Source organism: Mastigoproctus giganteus, chromosome 1 (genome assembly GCF_048544385.1).
Source record: "Mastigoproctus giganteus isolate SK-2022 chromosome 1, ASM4854438v1, whole genome shotgun sequence".
NCBI lineage: Eukaryota > Metazoa > Arthropoda > Arachnida > Uropygi > Thelyphonidae > Mastigoproctus > Mastigoproctus giganteus.
In genome coordinates this window covers 3795298-3816760 of record NC_143575.1, presented here as the reverse complement: position 1 = coordinate 3816760, position 21463 = coordinate 3795298, and the positions used below count along the sequence as shown (strand labels likewise).

The 21463-nt window shown below is 33.6% G+C and overlaps 1 protein-coding gene across 3 annotated transcripts in view; it reads right to left on the bottom strand.

Moving 5' to 3' along the window:
- Chd1 (chromodomain-helicase-DNA-binding protein 1) overlaps positions 1 to 21463 on the bottom strand; it is a 606282-nt gene that overhangs the window by 5752 nt on the left and 579067 nt on the right. For 2 of the 3 annotated variants that reach the window (XM_090371234.1, XM_090371245.1), the window contains exons 36-37: positions 17147 to 17349; positions 7487 to 7678 (exon numbers count right to left, since the gene is read on the bottom strand). In XM_090371234.1, coding sequence (XP_090227360.1) covers positions 7487 to 7678; positions 17147 to 17349 — 395 coding nt within the window. The remainder of the gene's footprint in view (positions 1 to 7486; positions 7679 to 17146; positions 17350 to 21463) is intronic. The other variant, XM_090371253.1, reaches the window with a different exon arrangement.

Here is a 21463-nt window from a genome sequence, read left to right as displayed (position 1 = left end):
TTTATATATTTATATATATATATATATATATATATATATATATATATATATATATATATAATAAGAAAATAATTTTTTTTTCACAAATTTTGTTCCTTTACTACTTAATTATTATGTAAAATTTATTTGATAGTATGAACCAGAGCTATAATGCTCAATACGTTCTACATTGATATCAATATTTGTAAAAGAATAAGAGAAGTTTACCACAATATGATACATAGAACACTTCCGTATGATCCTCTCCAGAAATTAAAATCGAAAATCTTAGATTACAGTAAGAAATAATTAGCAATAATTAAAAATCAAATGAACACAATTAAAAATCAATTTAACGCAATTAAAAATTAAGTCAAAAATTAATTTAACGAAAAATTGCAAAATGATTTTCCTTCCTGAAGCTGACAATGCTTTTCGACCATATGTCGTGATCACAGGAATGAAAATTACCAAATAGGGTTGAGCATGGAACTTAAATAGGGATTATTTATTATCTTCGCACATGCGTGTAGAGGACCACGAGTCATAGGTTAGATATGGCTGGCGAACATTAACAGAATTCTCATATAATTATGTTGGACACTAAGTATTTTGGTCTCGTTAAATAAAAAAGTATGTTTTTCATTAATGACATGAAAGGCTAATTCTGACACTGCTGAATGAGAAGCAAGAACTGAGGCCACGTGTTGATTAATACAAAAATTCAGAGAAAACTGCATAGAACCCTGATAAGACGAGTCGCAATCACTGCAAGAAATGTTGTATACTAGGTCATTTATTTGTGTTGCGAACGAGGAAAGGACTGAGTGATTGTTCAGTATAGTGTGTAATTTCCATATTGGCCTGGCTACGATTTTAAATTCGGTATCTTTAAAGAATCTGTTAAGTTGTTTGTGCCACAGTTCAACATATGGGACAAAAATAAAGTAATTTTTGATATTACTATTGTTGGTTGGTGTATTTTTTTGTATTCTATCCGTAGCTTGTACCCTAATTCTGTCTATTGTAGCAAGATTCTACAATAGATGGAATTAGCAATCTTAAACAGGGGTTACCCAATTGCTACAATAGACAGAATTAGGGTTCAAGCTAAGGATAGAATACAAAAAAATACACCAACGAACAATAGTAATATCAAAAATTACTTTATTTTTGTCCCATATGTTGAACTGTGGCACAAACAACTTAACAGATTCTTTAAAGATCCAGAATTTAAAATTGTAGCCAGGCCAATATGGAAATTACACACTATACTGAACAATCACTCAGTCCTTTCCTTGTTCGCAATACAAATAAATGACCTAGTACATGTATTCCTCTGAATTTTTGTGTTAATCAACACGCGGCCTCAGTTCATGCTTCTCGTTCAGCAGTGTCAGAATTAGCCTTTCATGCCGTTAATGAAAAACACACTTTTTTATTTAACGAGGCCAAAATACTAAGTGTCCAACGTAATTATACGAGACTATTAATTGCAGAAACCGTCAAAATTAAATTACATAAGAATTCTGTTAATGTTCGCCGGCCATATCTAATCTCTGACTCATGGTCCTTTACGCACATGCACGAAGAGAAATAAACCTTATTTAAGTTCCATGCTCACCCCTATTCGGCAATTTTTATTCCTGTTATCATGACATACGGTCGAAAAACATTGTCAGCTCAGAAAGGAAAATTGTTTTGAAATTTTCATTAAATTAATTTTTGATTTAATTTTTAATTGTGTTAATTGTGTTCATTTGATTTTTAATTATTGGTAATTATTTCTTACTGTAAGGCAAGATTTTCAATTTTTGAATTGTTTTCGTTTTAATTTCTGGAGAGTATCATACGGAAGTGTTCTAAATATCATATTGAGGTAAACTTCTCCTATTATTTTATGAATATGTAAAATTTATGTATTTTAAAAGAAAATTTTTAGAATTTGAAATTTCATCTATCTTTTGTCATGTATTAGAACAAAAATTAGAGCACTGCAAAGGCACTTTATTTTATTTTATTTTTTTACTCTTTTTATTTAAACACAGAATCAAGTTATAGTACAAAACAGAAAAATATATGAGAGATAATTCAGAAGTCTTCTATAGAGCAAATACTAGTATGTGATGCTTTGCATAAGTAAACTTCTGTTAAGTATGGTACTAGCAGTGGCTGTCCACTGTATATGAATGGTGCAGGGAAAGTATGTTTTATACATATGGATGTTTAGAACAGTGATTAAGTTTCACATATTGTTAGGGAAAACAACTCATGTCAATGGTTTCAGGTTTTGTTTCACTTGAAACAAAAGTTAATGTTTGCTCTTTATTCAACTGTTTAACACAATGACCATGCTCAAATATAACTGTATGAGTGACTTACGATATGGAAATGAACCTGTAGGGAAACAGCCAAGTAGTCAAGTTGGCATGGTGCATTACATTATTGAGTCTCTTACACATCTCTTACCTAGTGAGTCTCTTATACGTGTCAAAGCACATTAAACAATAATGTAATGCACTATGCCAACTTGACTACTTGGCTGTTTCCCTACAGGTTCATTTCTATATCGTAAGTCACTCACAAAGTTATATTAGAGCATGGTCATTGTGTTAAATCTGTGACAGTGCAATGGCTTCAGCCCTTGTCACTCATTTGGAGAGGTCTGGGTTTGAATCATATAGATGAATAGAAGAATTTCTAAAGATCTGTCAGTTCAGGCTGTAGTTAGCCAATCTCAAGTCTAGGGAGTTGGGTTTTTACCAACAAGTTATTTTTGGTTTTGTGGCCCACACAACATGCAAACTGGCATGTAAACACACACTGCTACAATCATGCAACGGTGCCATGTGGTCTAAGTTATTGATGCACCTAATCCTGGAACTTAATTATCAAAAACCTTATTAGTCAACAGACAACTTCACATGGTTTTTAAGCCTTCTCAGATGCATACAGATGGCTTAAAAAAAAAAAACAAAAAAAAACCCCTCAGTGGTGGGAAGCTCTTATATTCCCCTCCCACATAATTTCAGCCTCAGAAACTTCCAACCAAATTAGTAATCTCTTTGTAGAATTAAACAAAATCTTTCAAGCCACTGGATACCAAGGGCACAGTGATATGACAAATTGTGTGTCTGCATAACCAAGAAACTTCTTATTTCTTTAGAATATGTGTATTTCATTTTGTGTATGTGTACACAACCATGCACACACACACACACACACATACAAAATGAAATACACATATTCTAAAGAAATAAGAAGTTTCTTTCATCACCCTTTGTTGAGTGAAATTAAAACCAAACTCTTAAGGCTAAGCAATATTATCTTAAAAAACATTCTTTGGAGTGAAACATAATAACTATCAGAGTACCCTTCTAAGGATATGCAATCCATTAAATGAGCTTTGCTGATTAAAAATAAACTGATATTGTGACATTCCAGCTCTTATCTAAGAAGTTATTTCAGCAAGAGCACATAATTATAATATTATATTAGATTACTGCTATTACGATGGATCTCAGTAGTAGTTTTTATTGTAATTTATTTATTTAACTTAATTCAGGTTATAGGTTACTGAATTACTTTTCTGTCTATCCTCATGAATCTTCCTATTAATCAACCCTTTCCTCTCAAGACAGTTCTCAACTAATCAGAATCCATTTACTTTTAAGTAAATGGATTCTTTATCTTCCTTTAGCCATCAATATGCACTAATATCTGGACTAGCCTAGTCTCAGTGGTACCCATTCCATACTAATTATAATATTCCTTAACTATATTTGAATCCAGACCTCTCAAAATACATAATGGCAAACCACTATACATAGAGGGGCCTGAGGTTGTGGTTACATTTATACCGTATAAAGTGCAGAAAATATCTGGAAAAATCTACTTAGATTTATGGTTAAAAATGTTAATACTTTGATTACAGTAGATAAGATAAAAATAATAATGCATGTATACAAAGATGGGAAAGTTGTTTACGATAAGAAAGTAAAAAAATTTCATTAATAACTTTCTTCTAACTGTAAAGCTGATTGTTTGTTTGTTTGTTATTTGGTTTTTAGGAGCATTAGCAACTAAGGCCATGTTGCTCCGGGATATGCGGTGGTCATTCCCTGACCTTTCCGCATCCTCCGTATTTGGTGGTGACGGGCTCGAACCCCGGTCTAATCAAGAAGCGTGTGCCACGCACTGCTGCTCCTTCCCACCTGGCTACGGAGGCGCCCTGTAAAGTTGAAAACACTGGTATTCAGCCCAAACTACAGAGATAACAAATAATAATGCAAATGTGAAAGTTTATCCTTTTCTTCCCATAAAAAGATGTTATTAGTATTAAATACATGTTGTATTCAATTCTTATTCAAATCTCATATACTTGTTTTTCTGTCCTAATATGGATTCTGGTAGAATATTCATTCTACCATATTAGTATGGGGAAATTTAATGCACATTTAATCAGCATTAATCCTTAATTATTGAAGAAAGAGTAGCACAAGATCCTTTGCAACTGGTTCAACTCTTTGCAGCAAACCCTTTGCTCTGATAAATTTTATCTTGAAATTCTATATCATACTGTATAGGATACTCTTATACCTTTATTATTACTATTATTATATCTGCATTAGATATTCCACCCATGCACATATATATATTCCACAGATGTACATCTTCATATGAGGCAAATCAAAAGTCTTTGTCAATACAAGTATATTTTTCAATACATAAAACAGAAAGATGGGTGACAATTCAGATGAAATGAATCTTGAACATTACACGTTATTGTTTCCTTTCCCTTCTCTGAAAATGTAACAGTCGTATAAGAACTTTCTGCTGGAAAATTGTAAAGAGCATCCTAGTTGGCTTAACTTTTTAGGGAAAATAGTTTTAGTATTGGTAGTGGAAATTGCTTTTAAATTTCCCAATAAAGCTTTTCTCTTAAACCTCTTATAAAAAAATAAAGTGAGCAAGCAGTGTAAGAAATCAGAATATCAGAAACAGTGGTTTTCTACAGGAATTTTCTATCAAATGGGAGAATATTGTTGTTTTGGCATTTGTTTAAATGACTGCTTTCTAATGAATACACTTTATGAACAGTAAGTTCTTATCCAAAACATAAGGGTGTACAAGAGGTGCACATAAAATATTGCAATATTTCACATAGCATTTGCTACTAATAGTGATTGCAAGCATGGTTGCGTTTTTAGAATAATAATCTACACAGCCCCACGATTAATATTTGGTTAATAGTTGATCACGTTCTACCCAGAACCATTGTGTCCAACACGACTATAAATGCGCTTGTAGGCCTTCGAGGAGACAGTAGTACAGTTGTGAATGCACACTTCTGCAGTTGATGGTATTAACAAACTTCCAACATGGAAGTTCCTTGTGTCGGCAATTGTGATGCAATCTGAAAATGGAAGCAGACTGGTGCTGAGACCATCATGAAATGGCCCAGAAAATCTCTAAAGCTGCTGGAACATGAGGAGAAGCCTGTAAAGAATCATCCACTCAAAACACAGGTCAACATTGTAGCAGCACACAGGCCCCAAGTGAGACAACTGGAACATATGCCAGTAGCAGCACAGTATGCAGAGTGTCACATGGTAGGTTCCCATGATTATGCATCTGTCCATAATAAGCCACTGATCACCCTGACTAATTTGGTATTAGCCCCACCCTTCTGGGACAGTGGACCAATGGAAAGCTGTGTTTCTTATTTGATTTATGGTTTTTATTTAGGAACGGTTTTTTATTATGGTTTTTATACAGAAACGGGTATGCATAATACATTCACTTTTGAGCTGACAGACAGCCAATATTAAATGAATGTATGCATGATACATTCATTTAATATTGGCTATCTGCCAGCTCAAAGCCCCTAAGGAAGTAGCAGAGAGATGGCCATGTGAAAGAATGTAATTTTGTTCCCTAATTTTTCCTTAAATTACCTTAATTTCCTTTATTATTATTTCCACTAACCTATTATTGCCTTGTATTAATTCTTTTAGCAATTTAAATTTAACATGTAACAATAGGCTAACCGACCACTGCTAGCACACCAATTGCTAGGCAGACAGTCAGGCCTTAATGACTGAAATGCCACCCGCCCTAAATAAAAACCATAACTCAAATAAAATTTATGCACAATACTATTAATGTGCGTATAATGTATAATCATTAAACCAGCAATAGCATTAACGCCACATTAACATGAAAGTTTATCCATCACAGTGATAAAAGACTAAAATTAGCAGTTAAAAATTATATATATATATATATATATATTTTTTTTTTTTTTTTTCTGAAACTACAATTTTGGGGAGAATTTTTGCCTAATTACTGCATTTTCAAAGTTAGGAAAAAAATTTATTTTGACATTACTCATGCAAAACCATTCCAGAGACTGCCACTGGATTTGGCACAATGTTTTAAATGAAAGCATCTTCTCCTCCTTCAATTCTATTTTATTTCTTTGAGTTGCAATATTTTTCAAAAAGTCAAAAATAGGGTGAGGGGGCATAGAATATTACAAAGAATATCACAATAAGTAGTGTGTGTGTGTGTGTGTGTGTTTTTAAATGGAACTGACAGCATTACTTAGTTACAATTAAAAATTTTGCTCTTGTTTTGAAGAACCTGCATAATAAGACAATTCCCCCACTTGTTCTATTTATATTTTAAAAATTTATGCTCTACAAGACCTGAAACATTGTACTACACAAAACCTTGAAATAAATTATAACATATATCAAGTCTTAAACAGATCTATAACCTTTGACATGCATGCTTCTTTGAAACTGTATTTAAAAACAACATATATATAAAAAAAAAAAAAAAGGAGAGAGAGAGAGAGATAGAGAGAGCTACAGGTATTTTGTAAAAGGGGAAGACAGTATAGTATAATAAACAGAAGTATTTTTCGGAGTAAATTTAAAAATAAATTACAAAAAACATAGGAAATAAAGAAAGAACAAAGGAGAAACATTAAAGGATGAGCACCAAGAGCTTCCATAAATCAGTTATAAATCCATTCTCTTAAATTCATCACCTATATTTGAAATTATAATAAAAAACAAATTTTCCATAAACCGTGTATTAACATATCGAGAGACCATTATTTTAAATTAATTATTATGCTATTCGTGGTGTAAGAATATATGGCTGCACATCTATAAAATGTGGCTGCACATCTATAAAATGTGAATTTAATATTTTATCTGCACAATATAATAATTTATGCTACTTCTATGGATAGATACCATTTCAAATCTTGCTTTGGAATATCTGAACCTTCAACAATAAACAGAATAACTATAATTGTGAGTTTGCATGGTTTTTGGGCATGTAGCATGTAAGAAAGAAACAAGGGTTTTGACTGAAATAAGTGACACAGTATAAAGTGAACTAGTCCTGAAGTCTGAATTAAGATTTAAAAAAATCTATTTAGCAGAATGGAACTAAATTTAACCTAAAGTTCTAACTAAGATTTAAAATCTACCTGTCTTTATGGTAGTCCCAGTTTGCAGGACTGCCATGGCTCCAGCGGTCACCAGAACCACCACCAGATAACGCACTATCTCTAGATCCTGGTGAGTAGTTTCGATGTGGAGGTAACGAGTAGCTGTTAGGAGTTCCTTTTTGAAGTTGTCCTCGTTTATCACGATGATAAGGACTTCCTTTGTCAAAGTGACTGTTACAATAATGGGAGATTATTGTAAGCAAATGAGTAGGCGTATTTAAACAATCTTACAATAAATTAACTGATCCTTTTACTAGTTCTTTCCCCACAACGCGTTCTCAAAATTTAAACCCTGAATAAAATATATGATGTTTGAAAACAAGCAATTTATATAAACCAGAATATATTTAATATAAACATTACAAACTTAATTTATTTATAAAAGAATTTAAAAACTGTGCTTAAAGATAACATTTGAATATTTTATACGATTGAAAAAAAGAAAAACAACTAACAGCTTACCAATTTGATCTTCCTAAAGAGAATTCCATGCGCTCTTTTAAAGTTTTATTTAGTCTTAATGAGAAATAAGAAGAATTTTGTGAATGACAATGGCATGCTGACTAAAGAAAAGTTAACTCTTGACTGTACTGTTTTTCAAATGCATTCAATGGTTTTATGCACCATTTGGTTCAGAAGTGATGTGGAGTGGGAATGGATTTTTTTTTTTTTTTTTTGCCGCAAGGGCTACTATGGCAAAATTGTGCCCAGAAGTGATGTAAACTGAAGGACATGAATAGGGAATCAAGAATTCTTGTCATTCAACCGTGAGTCTACAACATGTTTCCACAGTTCTGCTGCACTGCATTGTGAAATATTTAAATGCCACTGATTGAATATTTCAATCAGCATCTTTTGAATGCTCCTAAAAATTATGAGAGCATACCAAGAAGTCAGTTTTATAACTGATTTAATAATATATAAACACTATTGGAATGCATCTTCTTCAAAATAGTCTTTTTGAGAGCTTAATAGCCTTATTCCATCTACTGAAGGTTGTCCTGGAACTCTTCCTTTTGGAATGGCTCACAATATTCTTATGTTTTCAATAATGCTTTCAAATGTTTGTTTAAGTTGCGCTTTCAGTTTAAGAAAGAGAATGAAATAATCAGAGCTAAATTGTTGGGAGTTCACAGAAGTGCAGTTTACTAGATATTCACATACAATGGAGGCAGTGTGGAAACAAGCATTATTATGAGAAAGGAACCAGACATCATTTTCTCATGGTTGGAATTCCATTCTGTGCCAGAAACAATTGATAGAATGTCTCACAAATTTACCCTCAGGAAAGTACTTGTGGAAAGTTTAGACCTTAACTAAAAAATGGCAATAATATTATCTTGGCATTTGAATGAATTTGCTGTGCTTCTTTTCAGCCAATTTTAACTTATAAAATCACCAGTCAGAAAGTTATTGAATGACTTAATGCCTTATTGTCAAATGCTGTTTGCAAGATTTTGTGTTTCCCAAGCCACTAACCTGAATTTAGCACAGACTTCAGTTCATTATCACCAGCAAAGTGATGTCCATATGCGTTTTTATTGAGGTGTCAAAACAGGAAATAGTCACTGGGGATCAGATCCCAAACTATAAGGTGGATAGGTAAGTTCTGTAAAGTCACAGTCTCTCAAAGCACCAGCAACAGCATGTGACCTGTGCACTGGTGTGTTGTCCTGATGAAGCAGCACACCTCTGGAAAGTTTTCCATGGCATTTTTCCTTTATGACATTCCTTAGGTTGTACAGTAGGGATGCATACGACACCCCAGTGACTGTCTGCTTGTGTTCCAAGAAGTGAATGTACAAAATTCTCTCAGCACCCAAAAAATGGTGACCATAATCTTGCCAGCTGAAGGTTGTGTCTGAAATATTTTGGGTAGGGGAAAAACCCTTGTACTTTTTTTTTTTTTTTTTTTATGAAACCCCCAAACACGAAAGGTATCAAAACCTATAGTACTTAGTACCGTGCATGGGTTGAAGGAGAAGTATGGGGGGAGGGGGATCCCGGAAACTTTGCCCTAGAGACTAAACATGGGTTTCACCACTTCAAGCCTCCAATAAGCAAAGTGGTGGTATTTCACCGGTTGATGAAAGTCATCTACCACCTACTATTTCCATTGCATTGACCCTTACCTGGTCTCAGGATCCCAGTGATGAACCCATGTTTCATCATCTGTAACTATTCTGGAGATGAAAGTTTCTGGATCCCTTCCATAAAGCTCTAAATTCTCAACAACACCATTCTCTGAATTTTTTCTGCACAGGGGTCAGAAATCTGGAGACCCACCTTGCACTGACCTTAGTCATTCCAAAATGTTCAAGGAGGATAGTTATAACTGTTCCCTCAGATATGTAATATTCCCTAGAAATTTTGGACACCTTTAAATACATGGCATTCAGCACCAGGGTTTCCACAGCTTGGTACATTTCTGGAGTAGTCGCTGCCACAGGCCTTTCCGGACATGGATCATCTTCAATGGACTCTCTACCCCACTTGAATTGTTTTGACCAGAATTTCACCTGGTACTCAGAAGGTGCACTGTTGCCATACACAGCTACCATCCTTTCATGAATGGCCTTTGGCCCATTTCCTTCTTCAGTGAGAAACTTGATGACTGAACATTGTTCCAATTTCAGCAAATCCATAATTTGATACGGGTGTCTTCCTTCTTTCTGTTATAGCAGTACAACCTAAAAACATAGTGGGATCAAATTTAGTATGATTTAAGTTGAGATACGCAGGAATGATAAATCATGAATCACCGAAATATAACTATGGGAAGTACCTTAGGTAGATAATTTATTGAATGCCCCTCGTACATACTTGACATCTTTTATAAATCAGAGTTTAGAAAACTTTCGATTAGCTCTATCTTTCAGCCAAAATCAACTGGAATAGAATTCTAGGAATAGTTCTTTCAGATGAATATCAATAATGGTTCCATCTTATTATTGTTAATAATAATAAGTAAGTAATACATTCATATTTCAGCCACAATGTACTGCTGTGGAAAATTAGATATGCAGTAAAGTAAATTGTATTTTAAGTTATTTGCTTTGTTTATTGGTCTTTGCTTTATCCTTTTGTTGATTTATGTAGTACTGGATACTGAGAATTTCTGCACGCGCACACACACACGCGCGCGCGCGCGCACACACACACACACACGCACGCACGCGCGCGCGCGCACACACACACACACACTGATAAAAAAGCCAAATTACTCAATGCTGCATAAAAAGATAAAAGATAACACTATTAAAAATAATCCAACATAAACATGTAGCACACATTGTTGAAACATGTGAAATAGATGCTTCCTCTCAATTTATCTTGACATGGAATACTTTTAAGTAACAGCCATAGCCTTATTCAGGAAATCTGCATTAAATCTCTGTTCACTTCATAGCAAAGACTCAGTTTTTCGCATTTTAAAATTGAAATAGACTATTTCATTCACACAGATTAACTGAACTCTATTTTGTTCTTTTCGATAAATCTAAAAACCCACTCACAATCTGCATCTCTGTGCAGAAGAAGAGTGGGCAAAAGAATTATAAATATTCTGATGTACTTCAAAATATCATCTGCTCCACAAATGCTAACTAACCTGATCCTTACATACCTTTCATGTGTAGTTTTTGTAATACAACTACTGAAAATATTAGTACGAAGTAATTAAGATGATTTCATTACAAAACACGTGCAACTGGTTGCAATTACAGTCTTACCACTTTTACAGTCTAAACCAAAGTTAAAAAGACATGTACAATGTACATTTTAAAAATTGTTTAGTTTTCTTTGGCACGCTGTTCAGAATGTCACAGTACAACATCCAGCAGTAGTCTACCAAAATATTCCACTTTATTCCAGAAACCTAGGTAGCGATTTTCTATCAACTTAATGTCTTTATGGAATCATTCCCATGAAGACATCACTCATTGTGCCTAGGTTTTCTGGAAAGAAGTTTAAATGTTGTTGTTTGTTATTTGGTTTTTAGGAGCATTAGCAACTAAGGCCATATTGCTCCAGGGATATGCGGTGGTCATTCCCTGACCTTTCCGCATCCTCCATATTTGGTCGGCACGGGCTCGAACCCCAGTCTAATCAAGAAGCATGTGCTACGCACTGATGCTCTGCCCACCTGGCTACGGAGGCGCCAAGTTTAAATGTGAATGCAAGAAATGAAGTTTAAGCGATGTATGGCACCCCATTTCTTTATAAGCATTAAGCAGTTTCTGAACTCCATCTTTGTATGCAAGAGACCTGTGGTTAACCAAAAAGAGTCCACAGGGCCATTTTTAAAAGCAAAGCTTTCATCTTTCAGAAACTCTGATTTCAGGTCCCACAACAATTCCTACTTTTGCAATATGATAAAACACCAACCTCTGAACATTCTTCACTTAAGGAATAAAATCCTCTATAATTTATTTTATCCACCGCTTTCACAAAGCTCCTTATTACGCAAGTTTAACGTGGAGAGGCGGAAGAAAATTCTTAGTTAGATTAACAGAATATACTTCACACTACTTATTTCCTGGCTCATTTGTGCTTCTTTGAGGACAGTCACGTGATGTAATGGTCTACAGTAGAATGGTTGTCCCACAGGCAAAAACAATATTTTGTGAACCCTTCTTGAATGCCCATTAACATACCAGTGACTCTGAGATCACCACAGATATTCCACTGGCAAGTGATGTATTGAATTGCTTTGAGTGGTATCTTCATGACATAATATATCTCCTTTAGATGAACAGAGTGGGCAATGGGGATGAATGGCTTTAAGTTTCCTTTATGCAAGAAAACAGCTTTCAGACTTTGCTTTTTTCTGATGTAATATGTAATTTGACAGTTCCCTAAAATTTGATTGATATCATGGTAGTAGCAGAGCAGATAAGGTAACAACCAAGTGGTCAGTTCAGGAGAGCAACAGTGAGTGAGATTGAGATTACCATGGTTCAAGTGCATGGCCACTTAAATGCTACTGATAAATACATAATAATATTTTTGTCACAGCAATTAATTTAAACTTCTCAGACCAATGTAGAAATACTAGACTATAAAAAGCACTTTTTTTTTTTTTATATTGACTTTAAAATCGATAATAAATTAGTAAAACAACAGTACTGAGAAAGTATGGAATATTTTGAAAGCATATTTTATTTATTAGAAATAGTCACAAAATTTTAACAACCCGCACAATGAGAAAAACAGTGCAGCAGATATAACTTATCATTAATATTATTTTCTGCACATTAATACAAATATTCAATTTCAGTGCAAAATGTTTATGGAATAAAAGCCTTGAAATCATGAAAACACGAGGCCTCTAATTGGTTAAGGAGCAGTTTTTAATTTATTTATTTCAACACAGGAGTTGAAACGATTTCATGATTAAGACCATGTCCATTTTATATTTCTGCCTTGATGTCTGGGACTTGACACTCATTTTAGAAATGCAGAACTTATCCATAAGTCCACCTAAAATTACTAATTTTGTTTTTTATCAAATAACATCACCATAAGAACAAATCCACTATTCATTAAAATATCAAAAAAGCATCCTTATGACAAACTTTCAATTCTTACGGAATCTCATTAGATGGTGATTAGTAATTTCATACTAAATGGTGTATAATAAATCAAGTTTAAATGAGCAGCCAAGCAGGGTTTGGAAGATAAACTTTTGATTAAATGTGTAACAAAATTATGTGCAAGTATAACCCCCAGTACTATTGGCCTCTACTACCCCCAGCTGTACTGGCCTAAAGCAGAAAAATCAGCAAAGGGGTGGAATGTTTTTATTTCAGCACACAGATTGAAATAACTTAATAATGATTAATGCTTCCTTTGTATAATCAGAAAATTTTATCCCACATATCACTTGGCTGCTCATTTAAACTCATCTTATTATTCACCATTCAGAACAAAGTTACTAAACGAGGAGGCCACTTGCTCTTTGATAAGATTTCAATAAGAATCAAGTCTGTCATACTGTTGCTCTAGAGTATTTGATGGACTTGCCTGTTTTGACTATGTTATTCAATTAAAAATGAAAATAATAATTTTAGATTGACTGACTCGTGGGTAACAACGTTGTTTCTGAAATGAGGGTAAGCCCAAGTCTGCTGCCATATTGTATAGAATATCCCTCTCCCCCCACCCTCAGAAATTAAGACAACACAAAAATATAATGTATAGGTAGGGCTAATTATTGAATTATTAACATTATAGTTTCACAACTTTTTCTTATGTTTTATTTTGACTGCATTATTGCATGCACATGACATCCTATCCAATTTTACAAAAAGATATGTAGCATTCTAGAAAAACAATTTCAGACATCATCCCTGCCCTAACCATTCATAATTTTCACACAATTTTTTCTCTTTTCAGATCATGTATATATGGACTTTGAAAATAATTCCTCGTGCTGAATTTTTCATCAAAACTGTTTTGTTCAAATGAATGGCATCAAGAATAATTAATAAAGAGATCATCTGGGACCTTAAAATATTTTTGTTATAGCAAAATTTTTGTTTACTTTTGTTTTCATTGCAACAAAATTTTACATTTTAATGTTACAGAGCAACTATTACACTAACCAGGAAGATGGAAACATAAATAATTTTTAAAATAATAATAATTCAATGAAAAATATTCAAAACTGTCCACACTATAAGCATTTTCAGATGTTTTTATATCCACCCACACTCATGCATGGGAATTTGATACCAACACTGACAAGTGAAATATAATTCAGAAGGATACATGAAACCAAAATCACCTGAGAACAAATGGGGTTTTGACAATGATATACAGGAACTTTGCTAGCAGGGATAAGGAGATGATTATCCTACTGTACAAGGCAGTGTCAAGCCATATCTTGAGGACTGCATACAGGTCTGGAGGTCTCATTTTAGGAAGGATGTAGATTTGCTGGAATTGGCACAGAGAAGGGCAACATGTGAAGGGTGAAAGGAACAAAAGGGTGGTCTTACCAAGAAAGTCTTCAGTTCTGCAAATTGCAGCATCTGGAGACTAGGCAACTGAGAGAGAGGTGATCTAATTGAGATGTTTAAAGCTTTCTTTGGAATGGATTGAGCAAGCTCAATGCTGATGGCATTCTTCCTCTTGCTCAGACCACACATGAGGGGGCATAGATTCAAATTGAGAAAGGATGGTTGACTGCCAGAACAAACTTCCATCTGTCACTGTAGAGGTATAGTTAACTTGAACAAATTCATGGAAGAAAAAGACAAACTATTGAATGTGATAAACAGGATTTTCTTTTTTTTTTGGCTAATGCTTTCTTTGTGAGCTTGCTTTCCTGCATAATCTGCCACTACTAATAGTAATACAAATACTCAAAGCGAAGTTTTAATAAGATCACATAAAACAGTTTGAATGGTAAGTTCTGATACAACACAGCATTGCCCCCCCCTCTCCAGTTTGTTATGAGTAAAATAAAATAAAGTAATATTTTTCTTTGCATTATTTAACTTTAAATAATATCTATGAAAATGTTATTCAATGAAACTGAAATTTGTGTTTTTACTTTTGATCTTTCCGGGGATTCTCTCAATGAATATTTTGAAATATGTACAGTGAACCCTCAATTTAACAGACGAATAGGAGAGAATGGGTGTCCGTTAATGCTGAAAGTCTGTTAAATCAAATGTAACCTGGGGCATTTTTTATTGTTCTTAATATAAAAAAAAAGCTTTAATACAATACACAGTATTGTAGAATATAAAATTATGTTGCAATTTGGCCTTTGATTTGCGGATATCAGAAACAGTTTGTTTTTTTACGCCATAAATTTCAGAAACAAGTGCTACCGAGACACCTTGTTCTAATTTCTCAATTAGCTCTAATTTCTGTGCCACATTTAAGTTCACACATTTTCTTTTAACTTCTCTATCACTTGATGCCATTTTAAATTGTAAGGATTGCAAAATTATTTAATAAATAAAGTCACAATTCAGAAATCACAGAAACTCTGTATACAACCTGATCACAAGATAGCTTGAGGCAGACTGAGACCAAAACAAAGCGAGTCGGTACACCCGAGTGACCGAGTCATGTTTAGCTCGCAAGTCACCACCTGCTCTTATCTGTAATCTGGGAAAACAGCTGTTTGAACACGTTTTCAAAAAGAATAAAAAAACAATTTCCTGAATTTGATTATAAAAATAAAAGTAGGTAATTATCAAAACAATAATGGAAATAAGTAATTATTATTAATTTTTATTTAAAAATAACACTGAAGTTTTGTATAACCTAAAAAAATAATATGGTCGAGATTAATATGTACATTACTGTATTATTTGTCCGGTCCGTTAAATCCGAAATCTATTATATCGGGGTCCATTAAATCGAGGGTTTACTGTAGTTTGTTTTTTAAGTGTATTTATTTTTGATTTATATTTTAAGAATTTTTATGTTATGATACCATTATTGCAATAGAAACCATTCTGAAATTCAACCATTCTCTGTACCTGCTAACTTTTAAAAATTGGAATTCATAAAATCTGCGTATAATTCATAATGCAGATCTGCCTTTCAACCTTAATCGTTTTGTTGGAAATTTCTTCTGAAAGAGATTATTACTACTATATAATATTTAAAGAAATGCAAAATTTCAATATTATTCCAGCTTCTCTTATACACAAACCTTATTAAAATCACTGGCTGCCCATGCCCAACTATTAAATCACACTGAATTTCAATTTCAGTGGATGATTTTACTACATATTATTATGCCAGTGAACATATACTGCATATTAATACTATGCTATTACCTTGTGGTACATTTCATTCTGAATTAAACAGAATTTTGTTCTTTATACCATTTTTCAAAGTCAGCTGATATAATTCAATTTATCCACAGCTTCATTTCTGTAGCCACATTTCTGTCAATGTCTGCCTGTTTAAAGCCAATTATCGGAATGGCTTTAAACAGGTAATTATGATACATTACTAAAAGATGACTAAAGAGAAAGGAAACAACTAACAAATATTTCCCATAAGATTCTAGGACATATATGAACAAGACACCACATAAAAAAAGGAGTCCAGGAAATTAATAACTATTGTATCGTTGTGGTGATTAAATAGTGGCTACTATGGCATTAAAAATAGTTCAAACATAACAAGAGAGGAAGAACCTTTTACAAAAACAAGTTAGTCTCATTGAAAAAGTGGTTTAAAGATGGATTACATTAAAAAGCATAAGGAGAGAAGCAAGAGTGCATATATATATATGCACAGTATTTAAGTAGTACTCATTATTCCAAATAGTAAGTAGTTTTTTAGTTGATTAAATGTTTAAAATGGGGGGGAACAAGCAGGTGTACATCTACTTCATTGGCAACAGAGTTGTGTGCTGAATTCACACCTGTCAAGACAAAAATTAACTAGGACATTTTCTAATCCGTTTAGAATTAGATGATTTTAACCTAGTCTGTAATATTTTAGTTTCCTAGAATTCAAAATTAAAAAGCAATTGTGAAAAAATATATCAATAATATTTAAAACTCAAGCTTATAAAGTTGTATTAACAAAAGGAAATTTAAATTGGCACTAAATAAATAAACTTAATTAAATGTTAATTATTGAGTTAGTTCAATTTCTAACCTTTCTTTTCTTTCTCTATCTGAATGTTCCCTGTCTCGATTCCAATCTCCCCTACCTTCTCTACTGTCATGCCTTTTAATTGGAGGCTGCTGTCGTTCACTGCTGTTTTCATCATCTAAATGCCTTTTAACTGTTTGTCCAGGAGGAGATTTTGGTTTTTCTAGCTTTGTGGAATAGGACGATACTTGGCTTTGTTGGCTAGACTGTAAGGTTATAATTGAATTAGCTGTTAAGAAAATTGACAGTTCTCACTTTTTTAAGTGACAAATTTCTAAAACAGATAACATTCTCCTTAAAACACCAAAAATTCAGTTACAACAAATATGGTTTTACAAAAATTTCACCATAAAAACAAGTCCTAGATGACTTCCCTTATTATTAGTGCTTTGTAAATCTCATTTGAATTCAATAATTTTGATGAAAAATTATTTTAGCTATGCAAACAATTTTTTGTTTGCAGCAAAATAAAAACTTTGTATAAAAATTATGAATGATATTGTACCCCATATTTGGAAATATGTCTATGGGAGGATTTGAGCAAATTAAAAAAACAGTTTTAAAAAGATGTGGCAAAAGAATTTGGTATCACACCTTTTACATTTTCCACATTTCTGAATGATTTTGCACAAATAATAATTCCAATTTTTGACTTTTTATTTTACAGAGAAAATAAAAAAATGCTCAACTCAAAGAAAACATATGTAAAGCAAATATGGGATTGTCCACTGCTTTAAAAATACTCCCATAAGCAGCTAACTTGTATTAAAATTTTGGTATGCTGAACTCATTCATACACTCCCAAAAAGTTTGTTTCAGTGGGACTTTATTATATTAAAAAGCTCTTCCTGTGTGCCTGAAATTAAAACTGAAATACCATAATAGAAACTGTCTTAACAAAAATTAAGCCTAGCAATCTGTTTTGAAGGCCATCTATAAACTGTTAAAATCATATTTTACATAAACAGCATCTAGGGCATCTTATATAGTTGTAACATTACAACTATATAAGATGCCCTATTGAGCATTACAGCTCTGATTCATACTATCTTATAGTTGTAACATAAACAAAACAACCAGTTAATACTTAGCCCACTTATTTTAAGCCAGCACATTCTTTTCTCTGTTATATGAGATAATTTAAAAACAGCTTCAGAGAACAACATAAACTATAATTTCATGTTTTGAACTTAGTAAAAGACACCAGGTATTAAATAAAATGCTGCAGTACTCAAGTTTTAATTGGCAACTAGTAATTAATGTTTCACTGATTGTTGTTATTTTGTTTGGTTTGGGATTTTTTGGTGCATTGAGTTCTATTTCATATGGTCTTTAGAATAAACTATGCATGTTCACAGACCAGTTTGTATAGTTCAGTTTGTTCATCGGCTGAGGGGGAAAAAAAAAAGAAAAAAAAAAAAAAAAAAGAGAGAGACAAAGGCCAAATAACTATACCCTCAGAGCTTTAGGAATGCCTTCAAAAAAGAGTGACCAGTGGCAAATTCACTATACTCTAATGAAGGACCTGGTAACTGGCATGCACATAATAAACAACAAAATGGTAACTTCCAGTGGAGCAGAATGAGCATGGTCTTTTCCTGTAAAAAAGCAAACCTCAAGTTCAACAGGTTTCACGTACAATATGGAAAAGAGGCTTGCAGCATACATTCCATTTATGATTAGAACAGGAATTTTGTTCATATCAAAAAAAAATTAAAGACTACATTGGAAAGATGAACACAACTTTTCATCACTATTAAAAACATAAGGACAATTTTCGTTCAAAGGCCTAGAAAAATCAACAAACGAGTTAATTGTCAGCTTGTATTACCCTAGGCTACCACATGGAAAATTTTGGGAAATCTTGAGTTTAAAACCAGATAAGCTACAAATTCAACATGCTATTGCTGCAAAATAACAAGAGGAAATGTTAATTTTTCTTAGGCATTTTGGTGCAGATGGAGATACCAACAACCATTTCACCTTCAGCAAAGAGCAAACTTTGCACCTAAACTGAACTTTTTAGAATCTGAGAAAGTGAGATGCTACACCCTTACATGGGCTTATGCATGGCAGTCTCAAGTGAACATACTTTTTGTGCTCTCTGGTATACAGAGGTTATGGGCCATTTTTCTTTGTGGCAGAATAAAATTTTCTCCTACTACAAGTCACTGGGGAGTTTCAGCATGGCTGTCATGATTGTGTTGGGCTCTTTGATTTTATGTCTGAAATTGTGTTTATTCAAGTTGTAATTATTGCCAATTATTTCTGAAGGTATAAGAATTGTTTTTATACAGCTGTGTAACATTTTGTGAGGAAATTCCACATGGTATCTCTTGGGTTCCAAACATGATTCCCGGGAAATTCAATTTGAAATTTTTAGTGTGTTATGGCTGCCATTGTGTTAGATCGATCATTGTTAATGATTGTTAATTTGTTTGTGTCATTTTAGTGTATTATTCTGGAATATTTTGATATTGAATTACCAGTTATCAGGTTTGGGTTTTTTTTTTTTTAGGAGCATTAGCAATTTCTTGATTAGACCCTGGTCTAATCAAGAAACATGTGCTACGCACTGCTGCTCCTGCCCACCTGGCTACGGAGGCGCCATAGTTATCAGGTAACTTATTGACTTAATTTTCTAGTTTCAATTTATTGGTGATTATTGGTTGTGTATTGGATTAGTGTTTTAATTCTTTTAATGATATGTGATCTCCGTTGTCCTTCTTAAGAATTCATTGAATAAGTTTTTGAGAGTTTTCTATTGATTGATTTAGTTATATTTTCTTATATTATATTCTTTTTTTAAGGTTTCAGTGTATTTTAGATTGATCTGCTGGATGAAGCCCTTATTTATTATTAAATTAATCTAATTATATATAGTGTAAATAGTGTAATAGTTTGAGTTGGTTGAATTTTTGCCAACTCTTTTATTTTTAAGTATTTATTATAATTTTATTTATATTCTACTAACAAGGCTATGCGAATAAGGAGTTTTAGTTTCACTAGGTCACTGTTGGACATTTCTCAAGGAGTTATTATATAGGAGTTATTCTGAAAATAATCTAAATGTAACTTAAAAGCAATAGTGGCAGAATTATCTGAAGAAGAGATAGAAGCTATAGATAAAAATATTTTAACAGCCGTGGCAGAGATGACTGATAAAAGTCGTTACTAAAGATACTTTGGCCCAGCTTTCTCAGTCTTCTCAGAAGACTTCAGGTGATATGTCACTTAAGGATTCAGCCTCTGAAAAGAAAAAGACCAATAAGTCGGGGTGTTGTTGTTGTTGCTATTTGAAAACTATTGGCGCAAGAGCAGCTAAGGCTATAATGAACCTAGCCTAGGTGGGAGGTCGGGGGTGGGAGAGTGAATAAGTCCAAGACTCAAGGAGTTCATTTAAAGGAATGTTTTGTACAGTTGGAATAGTAGTAGTAGTAGTGGCATGTGATGCAAGAAAGCAAGTGTATGAGCTTATGCAGCATCAGCCAAAAAAAAAAAAAAAATCACACCATTCCCTCCAAATGCCTTTTTCCTCCTTAAATTTATTCAACCTAACAACTTCCACAACGACAGATGGAAGTTTGTTCCAGCAATTAACCACCTGCTGGCTAAAGGCAAATTTCCACACATGTATTCTACATCTCGCTTTTCTTAATTTGAATTTATGCCCCATTAGGTTCGTAATCTGAACAAGTGGAAGGATCCCATCAGAATTCAGCGTGCTCAACCCATTCAAGGCCTTATACACCTCAATCAGATCACTGCGCAGGTGCCTAGTCTCCAGCCACTGCAATTTGCAGAACTTAAGCCTCTCTTGGTAAGAGGGTCCCTTCATTCCCCTCACCAATCTTGTTGCCCTTCTCTGTACACGCTCAAGTAAATCTACATCCTTCCTAAAATGAGGCCTCCAGACCTATACGCAGTACTCGAGGCGTGGCCTAACCATTGCCTTATACAGAGGGACAATCACCTTCTTCTCCCTGCTAGCAAAATTCCTATATATCATTGACAAAACCCCATGACCTGCCCTGGCAGCCTGTCTGCATTGCTCAGAAAACTTCATATCTGACTGCACAATTACTCCCAGGTCTTTTTCATTTTCTACCACCTTAAGTGTAGTACGTTTCTCTGGGGTTACTTCTACCCATATGCAGTACTTTGCATTTGTCAAGGTTAAACTTCAATTGCTACTTCTTAGCCCATCTGCCCAAATTATCTAGATCCTGTTGCAGTAGCACACTGTCATTAACAACCCTGCCAACCTTTGTATCATCTGCAAACTTCGACATTAAGCCTGATATACCTTCATCAATATCA